Raw genomic sequence first — 23,495 nt, forward strand, 5'->3', positions numbered from 1 at the left:
GCTAAAAATTAAACCAAATTAGTGGGCATTTCCCAGTTAGCTTGTACCCATCTCTGAAACTTATCTAGAGAACCCAAATTAGGAGTTAGCTAATGGAGAAATTACTTACCTAATAATTTTGTTTTCCTTAGTGTAGACAGATTGACTCAGAACCAATGGGTTACTGTGCTCTTCTGCTAGCAGATGGGGGACGGAGTCAGATTTCAAAGCTGACGTCACTCTACATATACCCCTGCAGTAACCTCAGCATTCTCTTCAAAAAGCCATTGTGGATATGTCGGTTTAAATAACTTGATTAAACTTGAGTGAAACGAATTGGTTCAACTAATTTGCGAACTGGAGACCGCCAGTGCACTCAACCAATTAACACAAACACCTGACAACTATGGGGGTAACAAACAGAAATGACAGCAGAAGACGACCAAATGGCCCATCCAGTCTGCCCAGCAAGCTTTCACTCATTTTTCTCATACTTATCTGTTACTCTGACCACTGAGGTCAGGGCCCTTATTGGTAACTTTTTGGTTCTAATTTCCTTCCACCCCCGCCTTTGTTAGAGAGAGCAGTGCTGGAGTTGGGGTAGGCCACGGCTTACCCGTATTTGCTAAGTCTTGAGATTTGCTATCCGAGGTTTTCCTTTTCTGGGGCAGCCGTGGGCAGGATGCTGAGTCCATCTGTCTACACTAAGGAAAACTAAATTATCAGGTGTAATTTCTCCATTTCCTAACGTGTAGCCAGATGGACTCAGGATCAATGGGATGTACAAAAGCTACTCCTGGACAGGGCAGGAGTAGCTTTTGTACATGGCCAGTGTGCCCATGGCCCACTTAATACTGCCCTTGCGAAGGCTGTGTCTTCTCGGGCCTGAACATCTAGGCGGTAGAACCTGGAGAAGGTGTGTATGGAGGACTGCTTTGCCGCCTGACAGATCTCGGCAGGCGACAGCAGCTTGGTTTCTGCCCAAGAAACTGCCTGGGCCCACGTAGAATGAGCCTTTACCTGTAGAGATAAGGACTTTCCTGCCTCTATGTAGGCTGCCTTGATTACTTCTTTGATCCAGCGGGCTATGGTCTCCCACAAGGCCGCTTCTTGTTTCTTCCCCCTGTGAAGAACGAACAAGCAGTCTGTTTTGCGCACCGGTTCCAATCTTTCCATTACCACACTAGTAGTCTGCAGACATTTAGATGGCGAAGGTGAGTCTTCAGAGTCCTTATGTTCATCCGGAGATGGTAGCAAGATGGTTTGGTTCAAGTGAAACTGAAACCACTTTCGGTAGAAAGGAGGGGACAGTGCGCAGTTGTATGGCTCCAGGTGTGAACCTCAGGAACGGTTCCCGACAGGATAGTGCCTGTAGTTCGGAGATGCGACGAGTCAAACATATTGCCACCAGGAATGCAGTTTTCAATGTTAAGAGGTATAGTGGCAGACCACGTGTTGGTCTGAAGGATGCCCCAGCTAGGAAATCTATTACTAGATTGAGATTCCATAGAGGCACCGGCCACTTTAGGGGTGATCGAAGTTGTTTAAGCCCTTTCAGAAGTGGGACAAATCCAGATAGGTTGATAGCCAGATACTGTCCAGTTCAGCTCTGAAGCAGGCCAGTGCGGCTACTTGGGCTTTGAGGGAGTTGAGTGACAACCCCGTCTTCATATCATCCAGTAGAAACTCCAGAATCATGGGAATCTTGGCTATCTGCGGGAGAATCCCACAGTCCTCATACCAGGCTTCGAATACTCTCCAGATCTGTACGTATGACAAGGATGTGGAGAACTTGCATGCTCGGAGCAGGGTGCCAATCATGGCATTTGAGTAACCATGCTTCTTCAGGTGAGTCCTCTTAAGGGCCAGACTAAGAGAATAGAGACAGATCTTCGTGGAGAATCGGGCCCTGCCGGAGAAAGTCCCTGTGTGGAGGTAGGTACAGAGGGTTCCCTGCAAGGAGTCTTTGCATGTCTGCGTACCATGGGCGTCTTGGCCAATCCGGGGCCCCTAGCAGAACTAGTCCCCTGTGATGTTCTATCTTGCGGATAACCCAGCCCAGTAGTGGGGGGGGGGGTGTCATACAGTAAGTCTTCCTCTGGCCAAGTCTGGACGAGAGCATAGATTTCTTGGGATTGTGTCTCATCTGCGGCTGAAGAAGCTGGGGACTTGGGCACTGAGAAGGGTGGCCAGTAGATCCATGGCTGGGAGGCCCCAGTGATTTACTATCAGTTGAAAGGTAGTGGTAGACAGCGTCCAGGCTCTCTGCTGAGGAAGTCTGCTGAGACATTGTCTTTTCCTGCGGTGTGGGAGGCTGAGATTCCTTATAGGTTTACCTCCACCAATGTCATGAGAGGGTCTATCTCCAGAGACACCTGTGGGTCTTGGTTCCTCCCTGGCAATTGATGTAAGCAACCGTTGTCTGACATTACTCGAATTGCTTTGCCTCAGAGTCTGTGGCTGAATCGCAGGCACGCTAGTTTGACTGCTCAAGCCCAGGAGCAATAGAACATCACCTGGAAGCCATCAGTTCCTGACAGTGGGCTCCCCCACCCTCACAGGCTCCAGTTTGGTAGGGATAGGCTTACTCCTCTGCTAAGCCTGTAGCCACCACTGGAGCTGAGAATGTACCTTTGCTGGTAGTTAGTGGCAAGTTGAGTACTCCTGGGACAGTGGGTTCCATTGTGACAGTAAGGAGCACTGGAGCGGTCGCATATGGGCCCTTGCCCAAGGGAAGACCTCCAGGGTTGATGCCATGAGGCTGAGGATTTGAAGATAGTTCCATACCTTGGGGTGTGCATTGTCAATCTTTGTAATTGTTCCATCAGTTTCCTTCGCCTCTGAGGAGGGAGGAAGACCTTGTTCTGTTTGGTGTCATAACGGGCCCCCAGGTACTCTAGCAATTGAGAGGGCTGCAGACTGCTCTTGCCCATGTTCAGGACCAGAGTTCCTGCAGTAAGTTCTTGACTCTGCTGGTCACCTGCTGGCTCTCTTCTGAAGACTTTGCCCTGATCAGCCAGTCATCCAGGTAAGGGTGTACCAAGATCCCTTCCTTCCTCAGTGTTGCCACCACGACCACCATGATTTTGGTGAAAATTCTGGGGGTGGCTGCTAGTCCAAAGGGTAGCACTCAGAACTGGTAATGGTGACCCAGTGTCGCAAAGCACAGGAAGCACTGGTGATCCTGATGGACTGGGATGTGGAGGAAGGCTTTGGAAAGGTCCAGGGAGGTTAGAAACTCTCCCGGTTGTACTGCCATTATTACAGAGCGATGAGTTTCCGTGCGGAAGTGTAGAACCCTCAGATGACTGTTGACGTTCTTGAGATCCAGGATGGTACGGAATGATCCTTCCTTCTTGGAAATGATAAATGGAATAGCGCCCTGTATTTTGTTGGGGCGTGGTAACTGGAGTTATTGCCTTCAGACTGAGTAGTCTTGTTAGGGTGGTTTCTACTGCCAGTCTCTTGGATGGGAGTGGCAGGGTGACAAATTTGTCTCGAGGGATGCTGTGAAACTCCAGAGTAACCTTCTCGAATGATGTTTAGAACCCATTTGTCCAACGTTATCTCGACCCATCTTTGGTAGAAGAGGGTAAGTTGATCCCCCTATATCCTCTTCCTGTGGAAGAGTCAGCCCATTCTCATTGTGGAGCATGGCTGGAGCCTGTCCCTGGGCCTGTTCCCTTCTTGGGCTGTGCCCTTCTGGAGGGACAAGGTGCCTGGAACTGCGAGTTCCTGTGGGGTCTAAAGCACTGTGATCCACTGCCCTTGGTTCTTCTGGGGGAGGGACGCTGAGAACTTTTACTTCTATCTTCTGGTAGTCAAGGCATTGGGGATTCGCACTATTTGCTGGCTAACTTCTCCAATTCGCTTCCGAACAAGAGATCCTTTAAAAGGCATTCTTGTGAGATTAGCTTTAGATGTCATGTCCGCAGACCAATTCCGTAGCCATAGTTGTCTTCTGGCTGCCACTACAGAGGCAATGCCCCTGGCTGAGGTGCGCACCATGTCTGAGCTTGCGTCCATGAGGAAGGCTGCTGCAGGTTCCATCGTCTCACCGGTATATGTTCTGGAGTTATTTGCCTCTCTCGAGAGGAGCAAGCAGGAACGTGCCACCAGTGCGCAGCAGGAAGCAATCTGCAGTGTCATTGCTGTTGCGAGGGATTGCTTCATGATTGATTCCAATCGTCTGTCCTGAGTGTCCTTCAATGCAGCCCCTCCCTCAACGGGAATCGCTGTTCGCTTTGAGACGGCACAGACCATAATGCCCACTTTCAGGAAATGCAGGCGTTCCTTGGTCACTGGTTCCAGAGGATATAGGGCTTCCAAGACCTGACTCCCTTTGAAGCTGGCCTCTGGGGCATCCCATTCCAGGTCAATTAGTTCCTGGATGGCTTCCATCATTGGAAAGTAGCATGAGGCCTTACGAAGTGACACCAAGATGGGGTTTTTTGGTTCCGCCATAGAGTCCGTGCCAGGAATACCCAGCGTCTTCAGAGTCTGGGAAACAAGGGCTGGTAATTCGTCCTTGTGGAAGAAGTGAAGCATGGTTCGGTATACTTCCATTCTTGGAAGGATTTCTCCTTCTCCCAGGGAGTCAATCATCTGAGGTGTCTGGGTCCCTGTTAGGGAAGTTCTTGGTTAGGTGAGGCATGTCTTGAGGCAGAGCCAGGCCGGGAGGATCTTGTGCTTCTGGCAAGGGTTGAGCCTGGGACGCAGCTGGGGCTGATTGTGCCTGAAAGAAGGCTTGTAGCCCTTGGAAAAATTACAACCATAAGGTCCCTGGGTCCATGTTAATCCAAGGGGGAGTCTGAGTAGGGGCCCCAGAGATGCCCTCCTGTGGGGAAGCCATCTTGGAGATGCATAGGTCTGGGGGAGGTGTCGTCAGTTCCGGAACCATCTCCTGACAGTAAGGGCTCAGGTTTTGATTCCCCCCGGGCTTCTTCGCAATGTTGACACAGGCAGGACTCCAATTCAGGCTGTGTGGCAGGCTGTGCAAAGGAGTGCCTTCTGGCCTTCTTGGGTGCCGGTACCATTGTCTCGTGTTTGCACACATGAATTGTAAACGCGGCTGTGCGTGTATTGGACATGCGCAAGTTAGGTGCATCGGCCACCTGGCCTGCCCCGTGCGTACTGCTAGACGAGAAGGGAAGATGGTGCAGACGAAATCCATAAGATGGCAAAACCCCCCCCCCGAGGGTCTCCACGTGTGGACTCTTGCACTGGATCAGGGCCTAGCCCAACCAAGGCTGCTCAACCCAATCTGTGCTCCCTTCTAACCTCACCAGGGAATGGCAATCTGCGCTCTGGAGATCGAACACCTAAATTAAAAGATTTTTTCTTACCTGGTCTCGGTGCTTACCGATCGTGTGTCGGACCGTCTCCAGTTGCAGGGAGAGGGAATTACTTTCACCGCCATGCTCGTTTCTGCACCTGCTGCCTTTCAGCCATACTGGGGGCTAAGTTCATGCTGGGAACCAGCTACCGGACCAAGGCACACCTCAGGGATATCAGAAATTACCTCAGGAATTCTCAACTGGGGGAGGGACCCTTAGGTACCACCACAGGAGAGTGGGGCTCAATCTTTAAGGTAAATTTTGTTTCTTCTTTGCTGTAATTCTTAACACTATTCTAGTGTGTGGGATAATGTCTGTATCTGCTAGGAGACGGAGAGATACTAAAGAGCTGATGTTACTGCAGGGGTATATCTAGAGAGACGTTAGCTTTGAAATCTGACTCCATCTCCATCTGCTAGCAAAAGAGCACAATACCTCATTGGTCCTGAGTCCATCTGGCTACACACTAGGAAAAAGTTTTTCGGTTAACATTAGCTGTGACCCGAAGCAGGTTTAAAATTATCTGGGAAGGTGTTCCCAGCTACATCTGAAATCTAATCAGTTAAGTGAAAGCAAAATGTGCATGAGCCTTTTGGCCCAATTCTTGAACACCCCCCCCCCCCCCCACTCAATGTAAAAAGCCCTGCCAGGCTAACAGCCTCCTCTCCCCCTGTTCAAGTATTCTGTATAAAAAAATAAAAAAAAAGTTTTATGGTACATTGCCTGCTTTCCCAGTTACTCTCCTCTCCCTCACCCCACCCAGTGTTACTTAACAAATCTGGAAGCACACCATCATCCTGGTACTTGAAAGGGATTGACACAGATACTGGTGAGAGGTGGGGTGGGGTAACAGATGAGTGGACTATGCCACAAAATTATTTTTTATATAATACTTTGAGGGGTTTGGACAATGAGCGGATGCTCAATGCAGTAGAGAACTAGGTTTTTTTTTTACACATTTAGGAGGGAGAAGCATCAGAACTGGGCTGCCAGGTCCATGCACTTTTTAAACAGACGTTGCCACTTAAAGCAGCTGTATTCTTTTGAATATATTAGCCAGTTAAGCTGTCTACCTGTAGCCAATGAATAAACCTAACTGGTGATATTTAAAAAGATGGCTGATTAGTTTTAAAGTTATCCTGCTAAAGTTAGCTAGATAACTATTTGAGGCTATTCTGTGAGATTTATCCCACTGAATATGCAGAATAGCTTACCTGGCTAACTTTAGCCAGATCAAAAAAGATCTGACCCTCTTAACTATTGGCATCAGTATCTGAAAATATTCACTTGTTTTAATTTTAACACTTCAGAAATTGTGGGCAAATATCAGAATTTGATTTCTTTTCTATGGAAAGGAAATACAACCCCATCATTGGGTAGACAAGCATAGTAAGCTTGTTGCCAGAGGAGGCGGTTCGTGCAGTTAGTGTAGCTGGGTTCAAAAAAGGTTTGGATAAGTTCTTGGAGGAGAAGTCCATTAATGGCTATTAATCAATTATACTTAGGGAATAGCCACTGCTATTAATTGCATCAGTAGCATGGGTTCTTAGTGTTTGGGTAATTGCCAGGTTCTTGTGGCCTGGTTTTGGCTTCTGTTGGAAACAGGATGCTGGGCTTGATGAACCCTTGTTCTGACCCAGCATGGCAATTTCTTATGTTCTTATGCTAAACCTTAAGGTTTAGAGGTACAGCCAGAATGGACATGCATGAAATTTTAACCCAGTTCTGTCTGGTTAGAACATGTCTATTATATGATGTGAAACTGGGCTCTAAGAAGTAGAGGTCTTGTACTGAAACACCTCAAAGGATCACAGGTTACACCTGTCTGTCCAAATTACTGTTGCACTTTCTGCATAAAGCCCAATTGATCTTTTTGGCTCGTTATCTTCCATGCTTAAGTCTTCTTAAATTATGGAACTGTTATTGCCTTCACTACTTCCCTTCAGAAGGCTCGCTTTATGCATGCATCCACAAACGTTGCTGTGAAGAAATTCTGATGTTTCTCTTGATCTATCCCCTTGGAGCCTCAGTGTTTGCCTTTATCCCTCTCAACTAGGCATCAAATAATTTCTGTTTCTCTAAGGTTGCCATGTTTGGTATGAAAACTCACCCGATAGCACAAGCATTACTGAAGTCTCAAAAAAGCCTTACTTACATCAAAAATCTCAAAGCCAGCAATATCCAGGATGCCAATGAAAGAAGCACCCTGTCTCTTGGTTTTATCCAAAGCTTTATTGATGCGCATGACCAACCAGCGGAACATGCGTTCGTAAGTAGCTTTGGCTAAGGCCTCTATCGCAAAATCAGCCTAAGGGGGAAAAAACAGGAAGATATAAATTCATTGTATAATTTCAAATGTTTAACATATTTCTGGGGTTTTCCTACCAGTACATACTACTTAGCTGGCATGTTTCCACCTGTATCAGCAGCCCCTGGGAAAGCACAAGTGGGGAAGGGCTGAAGGGGGGGGGGGGGGGGGGGGGGGGGGGGGGAGGGGGAGTAGCTCTTCTCTGCTCCAGGCTCACTCCGGTCCTCTGCTGTCTGGATGGGGCTGACTGAGGGGAAGCAGAAGACTAATCTACAGGTAACTGGCCAATAGAGTTGGAGCACCAGTCCTGTATACCATGAGCAGGGACAATGCAGATGAACACCAGAACATGGTAAATGTACCCCATAATTTGGCTATCATACTTTTCTTACTTTTAACCACTATGTATTACTTTAACACAAATCAATTGTGACAATTTTCTGAATCTAAATTTGAGAAAAGCACCAGTGGGGGAAGGGAAGGCAGGAAAGAAACACTAGTACCATCTTTCAGCCTCCTCCCAAAGCTGTTTTTCCCATATAAGGTAAAAAGCTGCTTTTGATGCCTTGTCACTGGAGAGAGAAGATGCAATGACTGAACCCTGCAGACAATGGAGCAGGGCCACGGGGGGGGGGGGGGGGGGGGGGGGGGGGGGGGGGGGCTGCCCCATTCCCACCTAGGGAGGGACCTTGCATTTGAATACCAGCCCATTTCTAGAACAATTCAGGCATCAAACCAAATCCAGAGTAATTGCAGACTCCGAGTAAAGAGCAGCATGGTGACAAAACCTTGCCCAAGCTTACACACAGCCAGGGTTTAGGACTCTAAACTCCTAGCTCCAAGCTCTAATGGAATCTTGTCCGGTGAGTCTATTATAACATGCTGACATACAGGCAGTACAGTAAAAAAGTGTGGGAGCGCCAGCGCTCTTGTTTAGTGCCCGCTCTTGACATGCGCCCAAGGCCATGTTCCTGGGCACACAATTTTCTATTTAAATGAGACTGTGCACTAAAATGGAGGTCCTAGGGAAAATAGTGCATCCTTAGCACCTCATTAGCGAAAAGGTGGTAGTTAGTGGGTCAACAGATGCTTTTTACAGGAATCTGTTTTCAAACCTGCTGATAGCCACAGGAAAATGGATACTGGTAAAAATTGAGTGCCCGTTTTTCTAACCTGCCGACTGGCAGATTTTTTTTCCTCATGTTTTTGGTTCCTCCGACTAAATATCGCTAGTATAGTAAGTCGGAGGGTGTATAGAAAAGCAGAAAATACTCTTTTCTGGGTTGCTTAGAATTTAACACCTGCCCTTGGGCAACTAATAGGCTCATCAACATGCATTTGTATGTAATGAGCACTAGTTTTCAGTTGGCCGCGCATTTTCGATGTGCTATTACCCATTACAGGTCGGCCGAGCGCACTGTTCTGTATCAACCTGATAGGATATACCTGCTCAAGTTGGAACATCTTCATAGTTTCATTTATTTCATTAATGTCAACAGCATGTAATTTTAGTGTTATTTTTCATCAAGGAGATTACAAATTGCTATTCTCAGATTAATACAAAGGAGGTGGGCAATTGGGTAGCTATACATTATAAATCTCCAAACGTTTATCAAAAAACTGGGTAAACAAGAAAAATGTGGTATTAAAACTCAAATTATTTAGCATTTTCACCCTTTATGTTCCTCTTAGCTTATCATATGCAAACAGAATTGTGCAGCCTGCATAAAAAATACTTATTGAATCCATATTGTTACAATCTTAAAATTGTTCAGTATGGGAAGAATTTAATTTGTCAAGTTCTACAGGATATTTCTGTTTTGAACAGAATTCAATTTTATTTTTCTTCATTTTTCAAATGCAAACATACATTTTGGGTTAAATCAATTATAAATTCCCCTTTTGGAAGATGTAATATGCCTATGTTTCTTCTTCCCTTAAACCAACTTTTTGACAGAGGTTTGGCAATCTATTGTAAAGAACTGTACTAATGACCCTATATCTACCCAGCTCCTTTGTATTATTTAAGTGTGGCATTTGTGCCTTATTTGGCTATGTATCTTCAAATTAAAAATAGCTCAAAAGGCATGCCTTTTAGCCAACAGAAAAAGGCTTCAATCATTTTACTTATGATAGAAAAAAAGTAGACCCATAGAGAATGCTGATTAGTCTGCACAGCACCTAGACACTATTAATGCCTTACCTGTTCTTTAGTCTGGGCTTTCTGCACGTAGTCTCGTCCCACTTTGATACGAGGCATGAGAATTCCCCGAGTAAAATCATTTATATTGATACCAAAAAGGTGGCACACTTTCTGGGCAGCTGTAAACAAATAAAACCAGGAATGATTGCTTCACTGAACACAAAGCTTCCTAATCTGCATAAGACTGCCTCCAAAATGTTTTCTGGTTACTCCAAGGGGGTTGAGAATAGCTTTCAAATGAGCTGCATCCTGTTGTCACTGAAGTGGGAAGGTGGCAGAAAATGAAAATGTTGAGTAGTTGAGGGCTCATTCTAAAAATACTCTGCACCTTCAACATCAACTCCTCACTAAGCTTGTCCTGCCTAGGTCCTTGGTAATGAGACTGAGGGATAAATCAAATTGCTGATGTACAAGATACTAAAACTACTTGCATTAACAGATACAGCATGTGTTTTCAAACTGTGGATATATCTTGCTACCTCTGAATGGACAAGAACACCTGCTCAAGATATGCTTTTCTTAAGTGTGGTATTACCTGTGTTATCTGGCATGGAGGCCTGGTCTGTATTGCGCTCTTTCTTGAATATGATATTGCCCAGTTGAAGAACACCCGAGACCACTCTCAGCAAACCTGGAGGGGAAAAAAGCAGATGCAAGAATCAAGATTCACTGCCCTTGCTGGCAATGCTACTAGATTTGAGGAATAAGATCATAATGAGCTATAAAATCAAAGTTAAATGACATTTCTTTAAAATAAAGAGGATAGAAAAATTGTGGCTGAGCTATGGAACCAAAGCTGCAAAGCCTGAGGCTCTGTAGTGAAATAAGTTGGGGAGCACATCTTACAAGCAAACTTGTTTCCCTTCCTCAGCCCCAGTGAAAGTTGGTACAAGGACAGACAGTAAAAGTTGCCAGGCGATTGTAATTTTGTACCAATTTGAAACAAAATTTATGACAGACAACTTCCAATTCAGATTCAATGTTTTACATTTCAGCAACACCTGCTCAGCAGTTCAACTTTCACCCTGTATACACATGGCACCTTCAAGTAGGCACTCTCGCGCCAAACAGACGCATCTAGATACTCAGATGCCTAGATTCCTTCTTTGGTTCAGACATTTGCATATATCATGACCATTAATGGCACAGCAGCCTTCAAAATTCTGTTTGTGTGCTCTGACCTCCCTGAAGTCAACTAAACTGGTTTGTTTTCCCAGAGAAAACATTTTTGGGGATGGGGTGGAAGCATATGAAATGAGTCAGGTTACTGGTTGCTCTGTTTGTGGCATGCTTGAAAGAAATCAGAAATGTTTCAAGAACTATTTGGGGGAAGCAAGAAAACAGTTAAGGCTCATTTCCCTATAGAAAAAACTAAATGTTAACTGCCAAAGATGACTAACTCCAAGAAAATAAGACTGACTGAAAAAAATGCTTGAACATGTAAACATTAACTAAAAAGGCAATCAGCCCAAAATAGCTGCAGTAACCTAGTGTCTTGATAGAGAAAAACTGAGCAGCAGCAGAAGTCCATTAGGAAATCCAAAGCAAGGTTGAAAGGTTTGACACAGCTCTACAGCACAGGATAAACACGACTCATCCATGTGGCTTATCAAAGGCAGGTCAAATTCCTGAGGGACTTGGAAAATTCAAGACAGAGGCATGGTGATGTCACTCATGACAGCCTACAGAAATGTCTTAGGCTGGGCACTACTGAGCTTTAAAAATTCTAATCCTGCTTATGATCTTGCCTGTTTGCACCACTATGAAGTGTAAGCCACAACATAGGTCAAGTGGAAAGTCTAGGATTAGCAACATCTTTAATTTGTAGATTTGGTGCTCTGTGAGAACAAAAGGCTCTCACAAAAAACAAATATCAAGGAGCTGTATCACTATGTATACCAACACTGGGGGCAATTTTCAAATACTCTGCATAGCTGCAAAGTACATGGGTGGTTTTTAGCATGCATGTTCTGCTCAAAGACAACTTATGGGGTGTGCGACTAGTGCAACCACACAGGGCGCTGTGAATAAGGGAGCACTGGTTTAAAGAAAGGCCAGCAGTGGGACCTCAGCAGAGCCCATCCTGCCGTGGGCCCAGAGAGGGGGGGGAAGCCCCGAGAGTGCACTCAAGAGCGAGAACCTGTGTAACAGGCTCACATGTTCATTTGCATGCACACAGGCTCACACGTGATGAGCTATTTTTCAAGTGTAAGCCTGCGTGAGCCTGTTTTCATGTCTAAGCTTGTATGTATGAGCCCATTTGCATTTATAAGAGCCTTGTGTGAGAATGAATATGTACGTGTAAATGTGAGCGCCTTGTCAAGCACACGTGCGTTTGAGTGCAAGAGCGTGTGTGTAAGAGTAAAAGAGAATGAACCTGTGTGAAAAATTTGTCGCCCTCCTCTCCCAATCCACAATCCCAGGAGTGACTGAAAATCAAGAGATTCCAGGTATGGAGAGAGCATGAGATGTTTTTAATCCTGTTTTAATTGGGTGTTATTTGCAGTTTGGAAATTGTGTGTGTTTTGGGAACTGTTTTTAAATTGTTCTATTCAGATGTTTTGAAATATTTGTTTTTAGTATATTTTTACTATGATTCATTTACTTGATTTTGTTTTAATGTTTCAAGAGGAATGGTAATGTTGCACTGCATACAGTGACCGATTTGCTGCAATTTCTAATTCAGTTTCTCTGCATATTTCTATTTATGCTTTATGTTCTCTATTCTGTATCTCTCCAACAGCTAACACCTGTGAGTATATAGTGTAATTTATGAGAACTTGAATAAAGTCTTGTATCCACTTTCTAAAACTGATACAGTGCTGAGATATTTAAAATAGTTTTGCTGGATGGCAAAAACTAGCCAGTGTTTTCTTTATTGCATAAGCCCTTGGGCATTTTCCCTGTAATATCTTATAGTCAAGTTGCCAGATAAGCTAAGCCAAGATATGTATAGTCTAGGATTGTCTCTACTTGGTTACTTACACAATTCTAAAGTGTGTTGGAGATTTTTTAGCCAAATTCTGTTGGTGATGTGTGATTGACAGAAAATTAATATATCTAAATTCTGTAGAAGCAGCATTTCTATATCTAAAGAATTCATATTTCTAAGGCTAGCACTGGAGTGGTGGTGGTGGTGCAGGGGTGGGGGGAATGGGGAGAGTGCAGAGGTCAGGGAAAGAGAAAGTGTGCTGACTGCCACTAATCCATTTCAATCTTGGGGCAGGGAGAGTTCTCCCTTCTCCTAATCTGACTTCCTTACCCTTTGCTCTGAGAAGTTGTGATCAATGGGGGGGGGGCCAACAATAACTATTTTCGAAGGTGTCATTTGCCCTAGAGCTAGCCTTGTAAACGTGTTTTGTCAGGAGCAGGGGATGGCGCTAATTTCAGTTTTCACACCAGGTGCTACTTAGAATGATTCTGCTCATTTTCAAAGAACACACTAATTCAAGGAAAATTGAATATGCAATGCTAAAAGCATCTGCAAGTTTTGACCCTGATCTTGTGCAGAGATGCCTCTTGGAATGCTTCCTTGTAGTCCAAATACAAATATGAACACTAGGAAGATTGTGCACACTTAGCTAGTCAGACAGTGGCAAAACATAAGCAATCCATTTTACCCTGGTAAGTATATGGCTAGGTAAATTACTTAAAATTCTCATGTTTTACAATTTTTATTCTTATAAAAATTGTAAATAAAAATCTTATTCTAATTTCTCTTCCCAGTTTTAAGACCCTGTTGTAATGTAACTTTTGTTCGCCTTGCACTTGTTTTTTCGTTTTTTGTTCTCACCCCTTGTTTTATGTAAACCGGCATGATGTGGTTTCTAATCATGAATGCCGGTATAGAAAAACGCTAAATAAATAAATTTCTAAATCTGTGTTCAGCTCTAGGTAGTCATAGGCATGTACCACCATTCATGATATAGAAATGCATATGCCAAGACAGGGTATTTTCAAAAAAACTGTTTAATACAGAGGAAGGGATCAAATCAGAAAAAACGATTATAAAACTAAAGCTGATCCTACAGCTGGATACCATACGGCATGAAATATATTCCTGTGCTAGTGACATCACTACTGAAATCCATACTTCAGATTTCCACATCATAATGGTCTAGCATCTGTTCCTTCATCAGTTGACTCTCTTGCTCTAGAAACTGACAAGTTCTTCCTTGTTCAATCCTGCTCCCCATTACAAAGCTCTGAATAATCAAGCTATAAACCATTGAAACCGCCAGTGACCAGTAACTGCCAGTCATTTTAACAATGCTGGTTATACCATAAAGAATAGGCACTTTTAGACTTTTTAGCATAGGGACTCTACAGCATAAAGTTATACTATCATACAGAGCATTGTAAAAGCTATACAGTTCCCACATCCTAGCCCCAGAAAGCTTCCCACTTGTTTGAATTTCATTATGTAAACTTGTATGCAAAGTTGTTTTAACTACTAGTCTTGCAATGCCTACCCATGACTGCTGGACTTAATCATACTTTTCTCATGGTTGCTCAGATGTTGCCACTGATGTTTAAGTGACCTCACTGGGTACAAACTGGGGCAAAAAGGCAGTCCTTATCAAAAATAGATATTAAGATAAAATTCTTTAACCTTTCCCAAGTTTAGTGGCAACAGAATAAAGAACTTCAGGATAGCTCACCAGCAGCATGCTAATACATCAATGAGAAATTACTGAAACAAGTACCATTTTCTATAGCCAAGTCTGAAACTTGTCAAGTACATACCCAATTTCTTGCTCAGTTTTAAAAAGTTAGAAGAAACAGACATTCCATCTGCTTACTTGGAAGATAACGCTTTGGCTCTTTCACGTTTCAGTTTAGGTTTTGGTATAACCTAGTTTCAGAGAAGCCCAAACAAACGTAGTCTGCCAGCTCATGCTGGAGCCTGTTTCCAGTCACAATGATTTGAAGGTTTGTTTCTCAGTTTGAGAATTAGCCTTACAGCCTGTTCTGTAATTTAAACTAGTACTTTAAAAGTTGATGCCTTGAGTGTACTGTGTTTACAAACTCAAGGTTAACACACCTGTGGGATATTCACATACATACCAATCTGTTCATCATCAGGGATACCCATGATCTTCATGGCTTCCAGAGTTTCTTGGAACATGTCTTTATCCTGTTGCCCTGGGATAGTGACATTCCCATTGGATAGGAAACGGTACTTGCTGTACCCCTCCAACAGCAGATCAGCTGCAGAAGAGAGAAGGAAAGTGAATTAATACTTTGTTTATAGGACAGGATCATCAAAACAGCAGTCATTCTCAGAAGACTTGGGCCTTTTTCCCCCCACTAGATCTTTAGGCTGGGAGCGTTACTGAAGTAGTTCAAATTGCAAGTGTGGAGATGATCAAGTACTATTTGTAAAGCAATAGCTACTGGACACATGAAAAATTAACAGGTGACTTTTTGCAGCTACTGAAAGAAATAAGTACTTGAAGACATGCATAACATGGAGAGAAAAAATGTGAGGCCTTGAGTGCAATAGGATATTCAAAATCATTTTTATAGTGCCCTGTTTTTCACATTTGAAAAAATACAAGCCAAGATGCATTAAGAAGAAATTACCTGTTAATTTTCTATGAATACTTTTATATCAGTTCATATGAATCCATACAGGTGGGTTTGGTTCCCCCTATCAGCAAATGAAGGCAGAGCAAGCAGCTTTCCTTTGATATCGCCACTACACAGAGGTAGAGCAGCATGGGGAGAAGCCAGTGATAAAGCAGTGAAACAGACCAACACACATTACCCCCCCTCCCCAATGTTGAAAACCACTTAGAACCATGGATAATGCAGCATATAAATGTTAAAACAAACTTCAAATGATTGGAGACACAATCCTCTTTTTGCCAAGCCTGTCCAAAACTGTGGAAGAGGGGGAAAAACTAGGAGACAAAGGACAGGGCAGCAAAAATGCATTTGGAAAACTGACCATTTAGTCCTTTTATCAGTCTGCAATAGGACACTGTCTCCGATCCCATGACCACCCAAATTTCTTGGTCTCTCATGGGGGACTGTCAAATGCCTTCTGAAAATCCAAATACTATGTCAACCAGCTCACCTCTCGTCTGCATACTTACATCATTAAAAAAAGAATCTAGTAAATTAAAGCAAAACTTTCCATTGCAAAAAACAGTTGACTTCAGTTCTAGAAACTGACAAAAGTGTTCCGTGGTTGGGCTCCATCCTATGATGTCACCCATATGTGAGGACTACCATCCTGTGAGAAATTCTTATATCCCTGGGTGTACCTGATCATTTTTCTCAGTAAATATACTGCAAAAAGTATATAATATCCCAATGTGGCTATGTTTTGAAACAGGGGATCCAAATTGAAAAATATTTTTACTCTATCATTCTCCTCAAACACCACCCGATGAATGAGGATGTTTGAGAAAAACTTTCAGTTTGGATCCCCACCCCCCAAGGAAGAACTGTTCCACAGTGGGATGTTAAGTACTTTCTGCAGTATATTTACTAAGAAGAAATGAACACCAACTTTTTTGGGGATCATTAAATAAGGAGTTTGCTTTGTTGGATATTAGATTAAAAGATATCTTCAGAGTAACATTTTCATTGGGACCGAACATTTTTAATGAATTTGATTTGTAATAAAAATAACCAAAATGTGAATAAATTAGTCACATGCTTTTTTGGTACTGCTACTAAAAGTGGTTAGTGGTCAGTTGATTATATTATGGTTATGTTAACTTGGATGGTACCAACAAATGTTTTGTATGAAACTACCGTTGTCTATTTTTAAAACTAATAAAAATTAAGAGGTATTAACCATTAGAGCATTTGAATTTCTTTTGTACAAGGGGTGATTTGTTTGAAATGTCTGAAAATGATAAAGCATATACCTTTGAGGATAAAAGATTTGCTTCCTGTAGGACTGAATATCTTTTCTGTGAAGTTGGATCCATAGGGGCAGTGGCTAGGGTTTGTAATGCTGAACAGTAGTCTGAGAAGGTTAACCATTTCCTTCATAGACTCACCAGCCAACTACTGTACATCCTCTCAACCCAGACACTGAGCCATGCTAATAATCTCCATGCTATGGCTGTAGCTGAATCTCTGGAAGACAACTGATTTTTCTGACAATTTGAGATTTCAGAAAACTGATCTTCACAAGCAGCTGAAATCTTGGCTGTTTTCTGAAGCTTTTAAAGTTTCTTGTAGTTGTAAATTGTAGGATTTATTGGATACTGTTTTATTCTGTTGTCTTGCGATGTTTACATAGTTTTATATCATATTTGTTTTTAATGTTATACTGTAATCTGTTTAGACAGGATTCACTTAGGCAAATGTTTTAAGTTTGAAAGACTCCTTTCTGATCAGAAAGAGCCACAGCATTTTTAACCTTTTGTAAAAAAAAGTTATAGAAATTCTGCACAGATATTTTATGCTGTAGAATGGCTGAATGGAAAACTTATCAATATCCTGTATTCTATAATCCTTGAGGATTATTGGGATATTTTTTTTGCTCTACATAGTGCTGATTCTCCAACAATCCTTGACCTTGTACTTTAGATCTTTTCTGCTACTGGTAGTGCCAAAAATTGAATAGTCCATATTTTGTAGATTGGTGATCTTGAAGAGCCTTGTGGAACTGGATTGCATGAGCTGCTTTAGTGCCTAAATGTACTTCAAGTTTCCTGGAAAATCCTCTGCAGTTTCAACATCTTGTATTTGACAGAGTAGATTCAGACTTTTTAATAAATGGAGGATAAGGTTTATTGCTTCTGGATGTTGCTAGAAGCCCAGGAGATTCTGGAAGCAAAGGACTGGAATAGGTGCTACAAGAATGTTGATCCCAGTCATCAGAATCTGAATCAATGTGACTTAGAATCTGATAATACAGACCTGGTTTAATACTGAAGAGTCAACTGTTTTTGCAATGGAAAGTTTTGCTTTAATTTACTAGATTGTTTTTTTTTAATGATGTAAGTATGCAGACGAGAGGTGAGCTGGTTGATATAGTATTTGGATTTTCAGAAGGCATTTGACAAAAAAGTCCCCCATGAGACCAAGAAATTGGATGGTCATGGGATCGGAGACAGTGTCCTATTACAGACTGATAAAAGGACTAAATGTCAGTTTTCCAAATGGAGAAAGGTTTGAGTTGCCCCAGAGAGCAGTGCTATTTAGCATATTCATAAATTATCTGGAGAAAGGATCAATTGAGGTGACAATTTTAAGACTACAATTGTTTCAAACAGTACAGCAGCAGATTGTGAGGAACTGCAAAAAGGCCTTGTGAGACTAGAGTACTGAGCATCTAAAGCAGGGGTCGGGAACCCATGGCTCGCGAGCCAGATATGGCTCTTTTGAGGGCTGCATCTGGCTCGCAGACAAGTGTCGCCATACTTCGCGGTTCCCCGCTGACCCAGCTGCTCCCCGGTCCTCCGCCGCCCGGGCTTAAAATGCTGTCAGCCCGGGCGGAACGCGGCAGGACAGCTGGAGTCAGCGGCACCGGCGTGCTCTCTTCTCCCCCCCCGCCCCCCCGCGGCCCGGAAGAGGAAGTGGAGAGCATCGGGTGCCTGCGCAGGAAGAAGAGACCACACTAGCGTGGTCTCTTCTTCCGCGCAGGCACCCGATGCTCACCACTTCCTCTTCCGGGCCGCGGGGGGGAGGAGAAGAGAGCACGCCGACTGGAGTCATCCGGGTGCCTGCGCGGGAGTCATCGGGTGTCAGCCGGGTGCCAGCGCTGGAGTCATCTGGTGCCTGCGCGGGTCTTCCCGCGCAGGCACCCGATGCTCTCCACTTCCTCTTCCGGGCCGCGGGAAGAAGAGAGCACGCCGGTGCTCTCTTCTTCCCGCGGCCCGGAAGAGGAAGTGGAGAGCATCGGGTGCCTGCGCGGGAAGACCTGCGCAGGCATGCTAGTGTCCGACGGGAAGAAGACTGCAGCGCGGCTCGGAGGAAAATGAAAATCTTCAACCGCGGCCGATGGGACTCCGCCTTCGCCTCCGCGAGGGCTGAAAATGAAGGAGGTTAGCGTTGGGAGGTGGCTGCTGCTGCCGCGAGTTCCCGGGGGGGGGGGGGGGGAAGGGGGAGAGAGAGAGTGAATGAATGAGCGAGCAAGCATGTGTGTTTGAGATCCTGTGTGTGTGAGTGAGAGATTGCATGTATGTGAATGATTGAGAGCCTGTATATGTGAAAGAGAGTATGTCTGTGATTGAGATCCTGCCTGTGAGAGAGAGAGCATGAATGTAAGTTTACCATTGGGAACCTGTATGTGTAAGTTTGTAATTGAAAACCTGTTTGTTTGAAAGAGTATGTGTGTATGATTGAGATCCTTTGTGTGTGAGCGAGATCATGTGTATGTATGATTAAGAGCCTGTGTGTATAAGTAAGAGAGAGATCATGTGTGTCTGTGTCTGATTGACAGCTGGTTTAGGTGATGGAGCATGTGAGTATGTGATTGAGAGCCTGTGTTTAAATGAGAGAGAGAGACCATGTGTGTATGTGTGTGATTGAGAGCTGATTTAGGTGAGGGAGCATGTGAGTATGTGATTGAGAGCCTGTGTGTAAATGAGAGAAAGAGAGGACATGTTTGTAAGCATGTGAATGAGAGTCTGTGTGTGAGAGAAAAAGACAGCATGTATTTATGTGATTGAAAGCCTGTGTGTGTGTAAGCGTGAAAAGATAGACAGCATGTGTGTAAATGTGTAATTAAGAGCCTATATAAGTGAGAGAGAAAAAACATTTGTATATGTGAGTGACTGAGAGCATGTGTGTATAGGTGTGTCATTGAGAGCCAGTGTGAGAGAGCACTGGTATGTGACTGAGAGAGGAGAAAGTTCCAAGCAAACCACCCCACCTCCTGCTAATTCAGAACAATCTCAGGACACCTGGATATCAAACGTTCCCAGGTATGCAGAGCAAAAAAATTTTTGTATCCTTATTATTTTTCATTACTGGATCTTTGTGTCTGCTATTTTGAAATATTTGTTGGTATCTGGAAATGTTTTATATGAGTTTTTAATTATTGGATATTCCACTCATCAGCTGTTTCGAAATATGTTCTTTTTGTTAGTACAGTTTTACTGCTGATGATTTTATATTTCTTGATTTGTTTTATAAGGATGTGTGATGTTTCTTTTTTCCTTTGTTACACTGCATACAGAGACTCTGGCTTGTTGCAGTTTCCAATTCAGTTTTTGTCTGCATGCTTCTTGTTATGCGTTTTGGTCTCTCTATTCTATGTTAGGTGAGGGACAGCACGTGATTCAGGTGAGGTTTTCTGCTGGCGTGTAGTTTCTGTGTAGGACTCTATAGCAGCCTGACTTGGTCCTTTTTCCTAATAGGAGATGTATTGGTGTCTTAAGGCCTGGTGTAATATTTTCAGAGACTTATTGTACTTTAAAAGTGTGATCTTACATAAAATGCACACATTTACTTGTATTTAGTTTTAAACATATTGTATGGCTCTCATGGAATTACATTTTAAAATATGTGGCGTTTATGGCTCTCTCAGCCAAAAAGGTTCCTGACCCCTGATCTAAAGGCACTTAGGAAAAAATAAATCTACTACAAAGAACATGATGCTGTGTTAGTCACTACCCAGGGAAAAGAGCCTTTGAGGACCTCACTTTGAAATCTTTGGCTCACTGTGTGATAACAGTCAAAAAGGGCAAATAGAATGTTAGGAATCATTTGGAAAGGAGTACAGAAAACTGAAAGTAATGCTTTTGAATAGATCCCTGACGTGACCAAACCTTGTGTGACATTCTGGTTGCCTCATCTTAAAGAGACAGAAAAGGAAGGATGGAAAAGCTGTTATGGAGAAAGGCTAAAGGAAGAGGCCTTTAATTTGGAGAAGAGACTACAAAGGGGATATTTTATTAATCTTAATCATGGGTAGGGTGGAAGAGGCAAGATAAGGAGCAGTTATTTACCCTTTCAAACAATTGTAGGAAGTATTTTTTCCACTCAGCACCCAATCAAGCTATGGAATCCGTTCCTAGAGGATATGGTCAAGGCAATTAACAGAAGGAAAAGTCCATAAACAGTTATTGAACAGGTAGATTTTGCAAAACCAGAGCTTATCCCAGAGTGTGGTATGACTATTTGGGATCTTGCCAGGTACCTGTGATCTGTCAGATAGGATGCTGGACTCAATGGTCCTTGGTCTGACCCAGCATGGTGCTTATGACTGGTTTTCTCTCTTAAATGGAGGCAGATATGAGTGCACTGATGAGAGTATAAATAAGTCAGTTTTCTAGCACTAAGTGTCATCTCCTGAGGGGAACCTGAGCTTCTATGTATTTATGCAGAAGTCATGCCACATTTTGACTAAAGTAGTCATGTGGAAAATTAAGGATGTGTGATTCAAGCATTAAAATGGAGAACTAATCCATTTTGTGTTTTGGTGCCATCAACATTGACAGTCTTTATGCACAAATGGTGTCTGTGCCATATCTTTCCGTACCTGTATCAGTATAGTCTTTGTGAATATTGATTTCAGCACAGAATATATACATGCAGAAAAGTAAGCTGCTGATTTTGATGCCAAATACTGGTGCTGAACTGTCTGTAGATTACCGTATTTGCCGGCATATAGGATGCGGTGGCGTATAAGATGCACTCCCTTTTGTCTACACATGAAGGAAAAAATAATTTTCTAACTTGGCCTGTGCAAGCCCCTTTTGCCCAGCAGCCAAGTTAGATAATTATTTTTTTCCTTAAAATTGTGTAGACAATCAAAATTCTCTGCCTTGTGCATCATTCCCCGGTGCTGGGCAAGAGGGACTTGCTGAAGCACAGCAAGTCCTTTTTGCCCAGTACCGGAGAATGATGCACAAGGCAGGGAATCAAGGTGGCCAATTGGGCGGCACGCCCTCGCTCCCCGACGCTAGCACGTAACTTCCCCCCCATCCCAGCAGATGCTGTTAGTATAATCAGTAAAATTGTGCAGCTGAATAATCATGTCACATGGACGATTACCCTGTGCTGGTGCTCGGGCTCTATGAGCATGATCAATTTTAATAGGCCACTTAGAAAACCACTTAGAAAAATAAGCAACCGGATTGTTCCTCTCCGCATCACTTCCCCCCACCAGATGCTGTTAATTACCGGCGCATAGGTCGCACTCCATATATTTCCTCTATTTTGAAGGGGAAAAAGTGCATCCTATACACCAGCAAATACAGTACATTTATTTTATTTTGATTTTTATATTCCACTTTTCAGCACTTCAAAGCAGATTACATTCAGGTACTGGTGTTTCCCTATCCCCAGAAGGCTTACAAGCTAAGTTTGTCCCTGAGGCAGAGGGTAAAGTGATTTGCTCAAGGTCATAAGCAGCAGTGGTGGGATTTGAACCCTGGACTCCCTAAATTCATAGCCCATTGCTCTAACTACTAGGCTACTTCTGCTCTAGGTACTTTGGCAGATTTATCAGATTTTTGGCCAGTTTTCTGTTTATGCGAATGGGTACTCTCCTAAAGAATGCTTACTTGTAATTTTGGGGACCAATCTTTTCTTGGAAGTCATTGGTCTCATTGCAGAGGTAGAAGCTTCTTCCTCCAGCAGTTAAGACTCAGTTTAAATTGGCTCTCTTACTGTCCACAGAAACATTTTACCACAGGCACTGCAGTTTGAAATGTCATGAAAGAGTCCCAAACATCTTAAACAAGCTGTAGAGATCAGCGGTAGCCATTTTGTGGCTTCACTTGGTACAGTGCTTGAAAGGTTATCTACTCTGCTTTAATTTTATATTTTAAACCATCTAAATGGTATTTGTTGATTGTAACTAATGTTTACTTTTATTAACCTCATGGATAATTTGTTTTTAAATGTGGTATATGAAATCTAAAAATTGTTTTATGAGACTCAAAAAGCAAAAAAAAAAAAAAAGAAAAATGCTGTAAAATCACAGCTCTGTCAGAGAAACAATAGCACTGTATTGCAGCAGCAAAGAAAAACTGCCCAAGGAAACTTGTGCAGATCTGGAGCCCAGACCTACCTGCTCAGAAAGTCCTTTCTGAGCTAAGAGCATCCATGTCAGCACTGTGATACCACAGATTTATGCCTTAGCTGTTCAGAGAAAACAAAGGACCCAGGGCATAAGTAGTTATCACAGCAGGCACAAAAGTCCATTTTGTCACACCTCTTGCATAATTTATACCATATACTAGTTAATACTCAACACACAAGTCTACTTACTCTTCAAGTGTTCCCCTGCACCAGATAGAAGGTAATAGAAGATATGGAAGGTGCGTTCCTCTTTAGCTTGCCGAATAGCACGAGATTTCTCCAGAAGATCTTTTAAGGAATCAAGGGAAATGGCTACAACTCAAGTCAACATTTAAAAAGTGAGGGAGAAACTAATATTGCCAAAATCCTTTTCCACTCAACCCTATTGCTATAACATTTTAAACTTGTGCTCAGTGAATTGTCTAATATGAGGATGAGTAACACTGCTTCCACTGCAGAAACAGTAAGTGTTCAAGTAAACTGCTGATCTAAGGTGAGAATTAGAGGAGAGAGGCATAACCAACACATTTTTAACATATGTCACTTAGAAAGTATTACCTGCAGCTCTGGATACACATTATGCTTTATCAAGTTAATGATTGTTGGTTTTACATGCAAGAACTTAAGAAAATATTTAAACTTACATTAGATTTGAGAGAGATCGTTT

At 43.0% G+C, this 23,495-nt stretch overlaps 1 protein-coding gene across 2 annotated transcripts in view; it reads right to left on the reverse strand.

The window, feature by feature from the left end:
* Positions 1-23,495, reverse strand: part of MYH9 (myosin heavy chain 9) — a 419,875-nt gene that overhangs the window by 211,043 nt on the left and 185,337 nt on the right. For both annotated transcript variants that reach the window (XM_029590410.1, XM_029590411.1), the window contains exons 8-12: positions 23,018-23,116; positions 14,894-15,037; positions 10,362-10,457; positions 9,827-9,945; positions 7,471-7,623 (exon numbers count right to left, since the gene is read on the reverse strand). In XM_029590410.1, the coding sequence (XP_029446270.1) occupies positions 7,471-7,623; positions 9,827-9,945; positions 10,362-10,457; positions 14,894-15,037; positions 23,018-23,116 (611 nt within the window). The remainder of the gene's footprint in view (positions 1-7,470; positions 7,624-9,826; positions 9,946-10,361; positions 10,458-14,893; positions 15,038-23,017; positions 23,117-23,495) is intronic.

This window comes from Rhinatrema bivittatum, chromosome 2 (assembly GCF_901001135.1).
Source record: "Rhinatrema bivittatum chromosome 2, aRhiBiv1.1, whole genome shotgun sequence".
Taxonomy (NCBI): Eukaryota; Metazoa; Chordata; class Amphibia; order Gymnophiona; family Rhinatrematidae; genus Rhinatrema; species Rhinatrema bivittatum.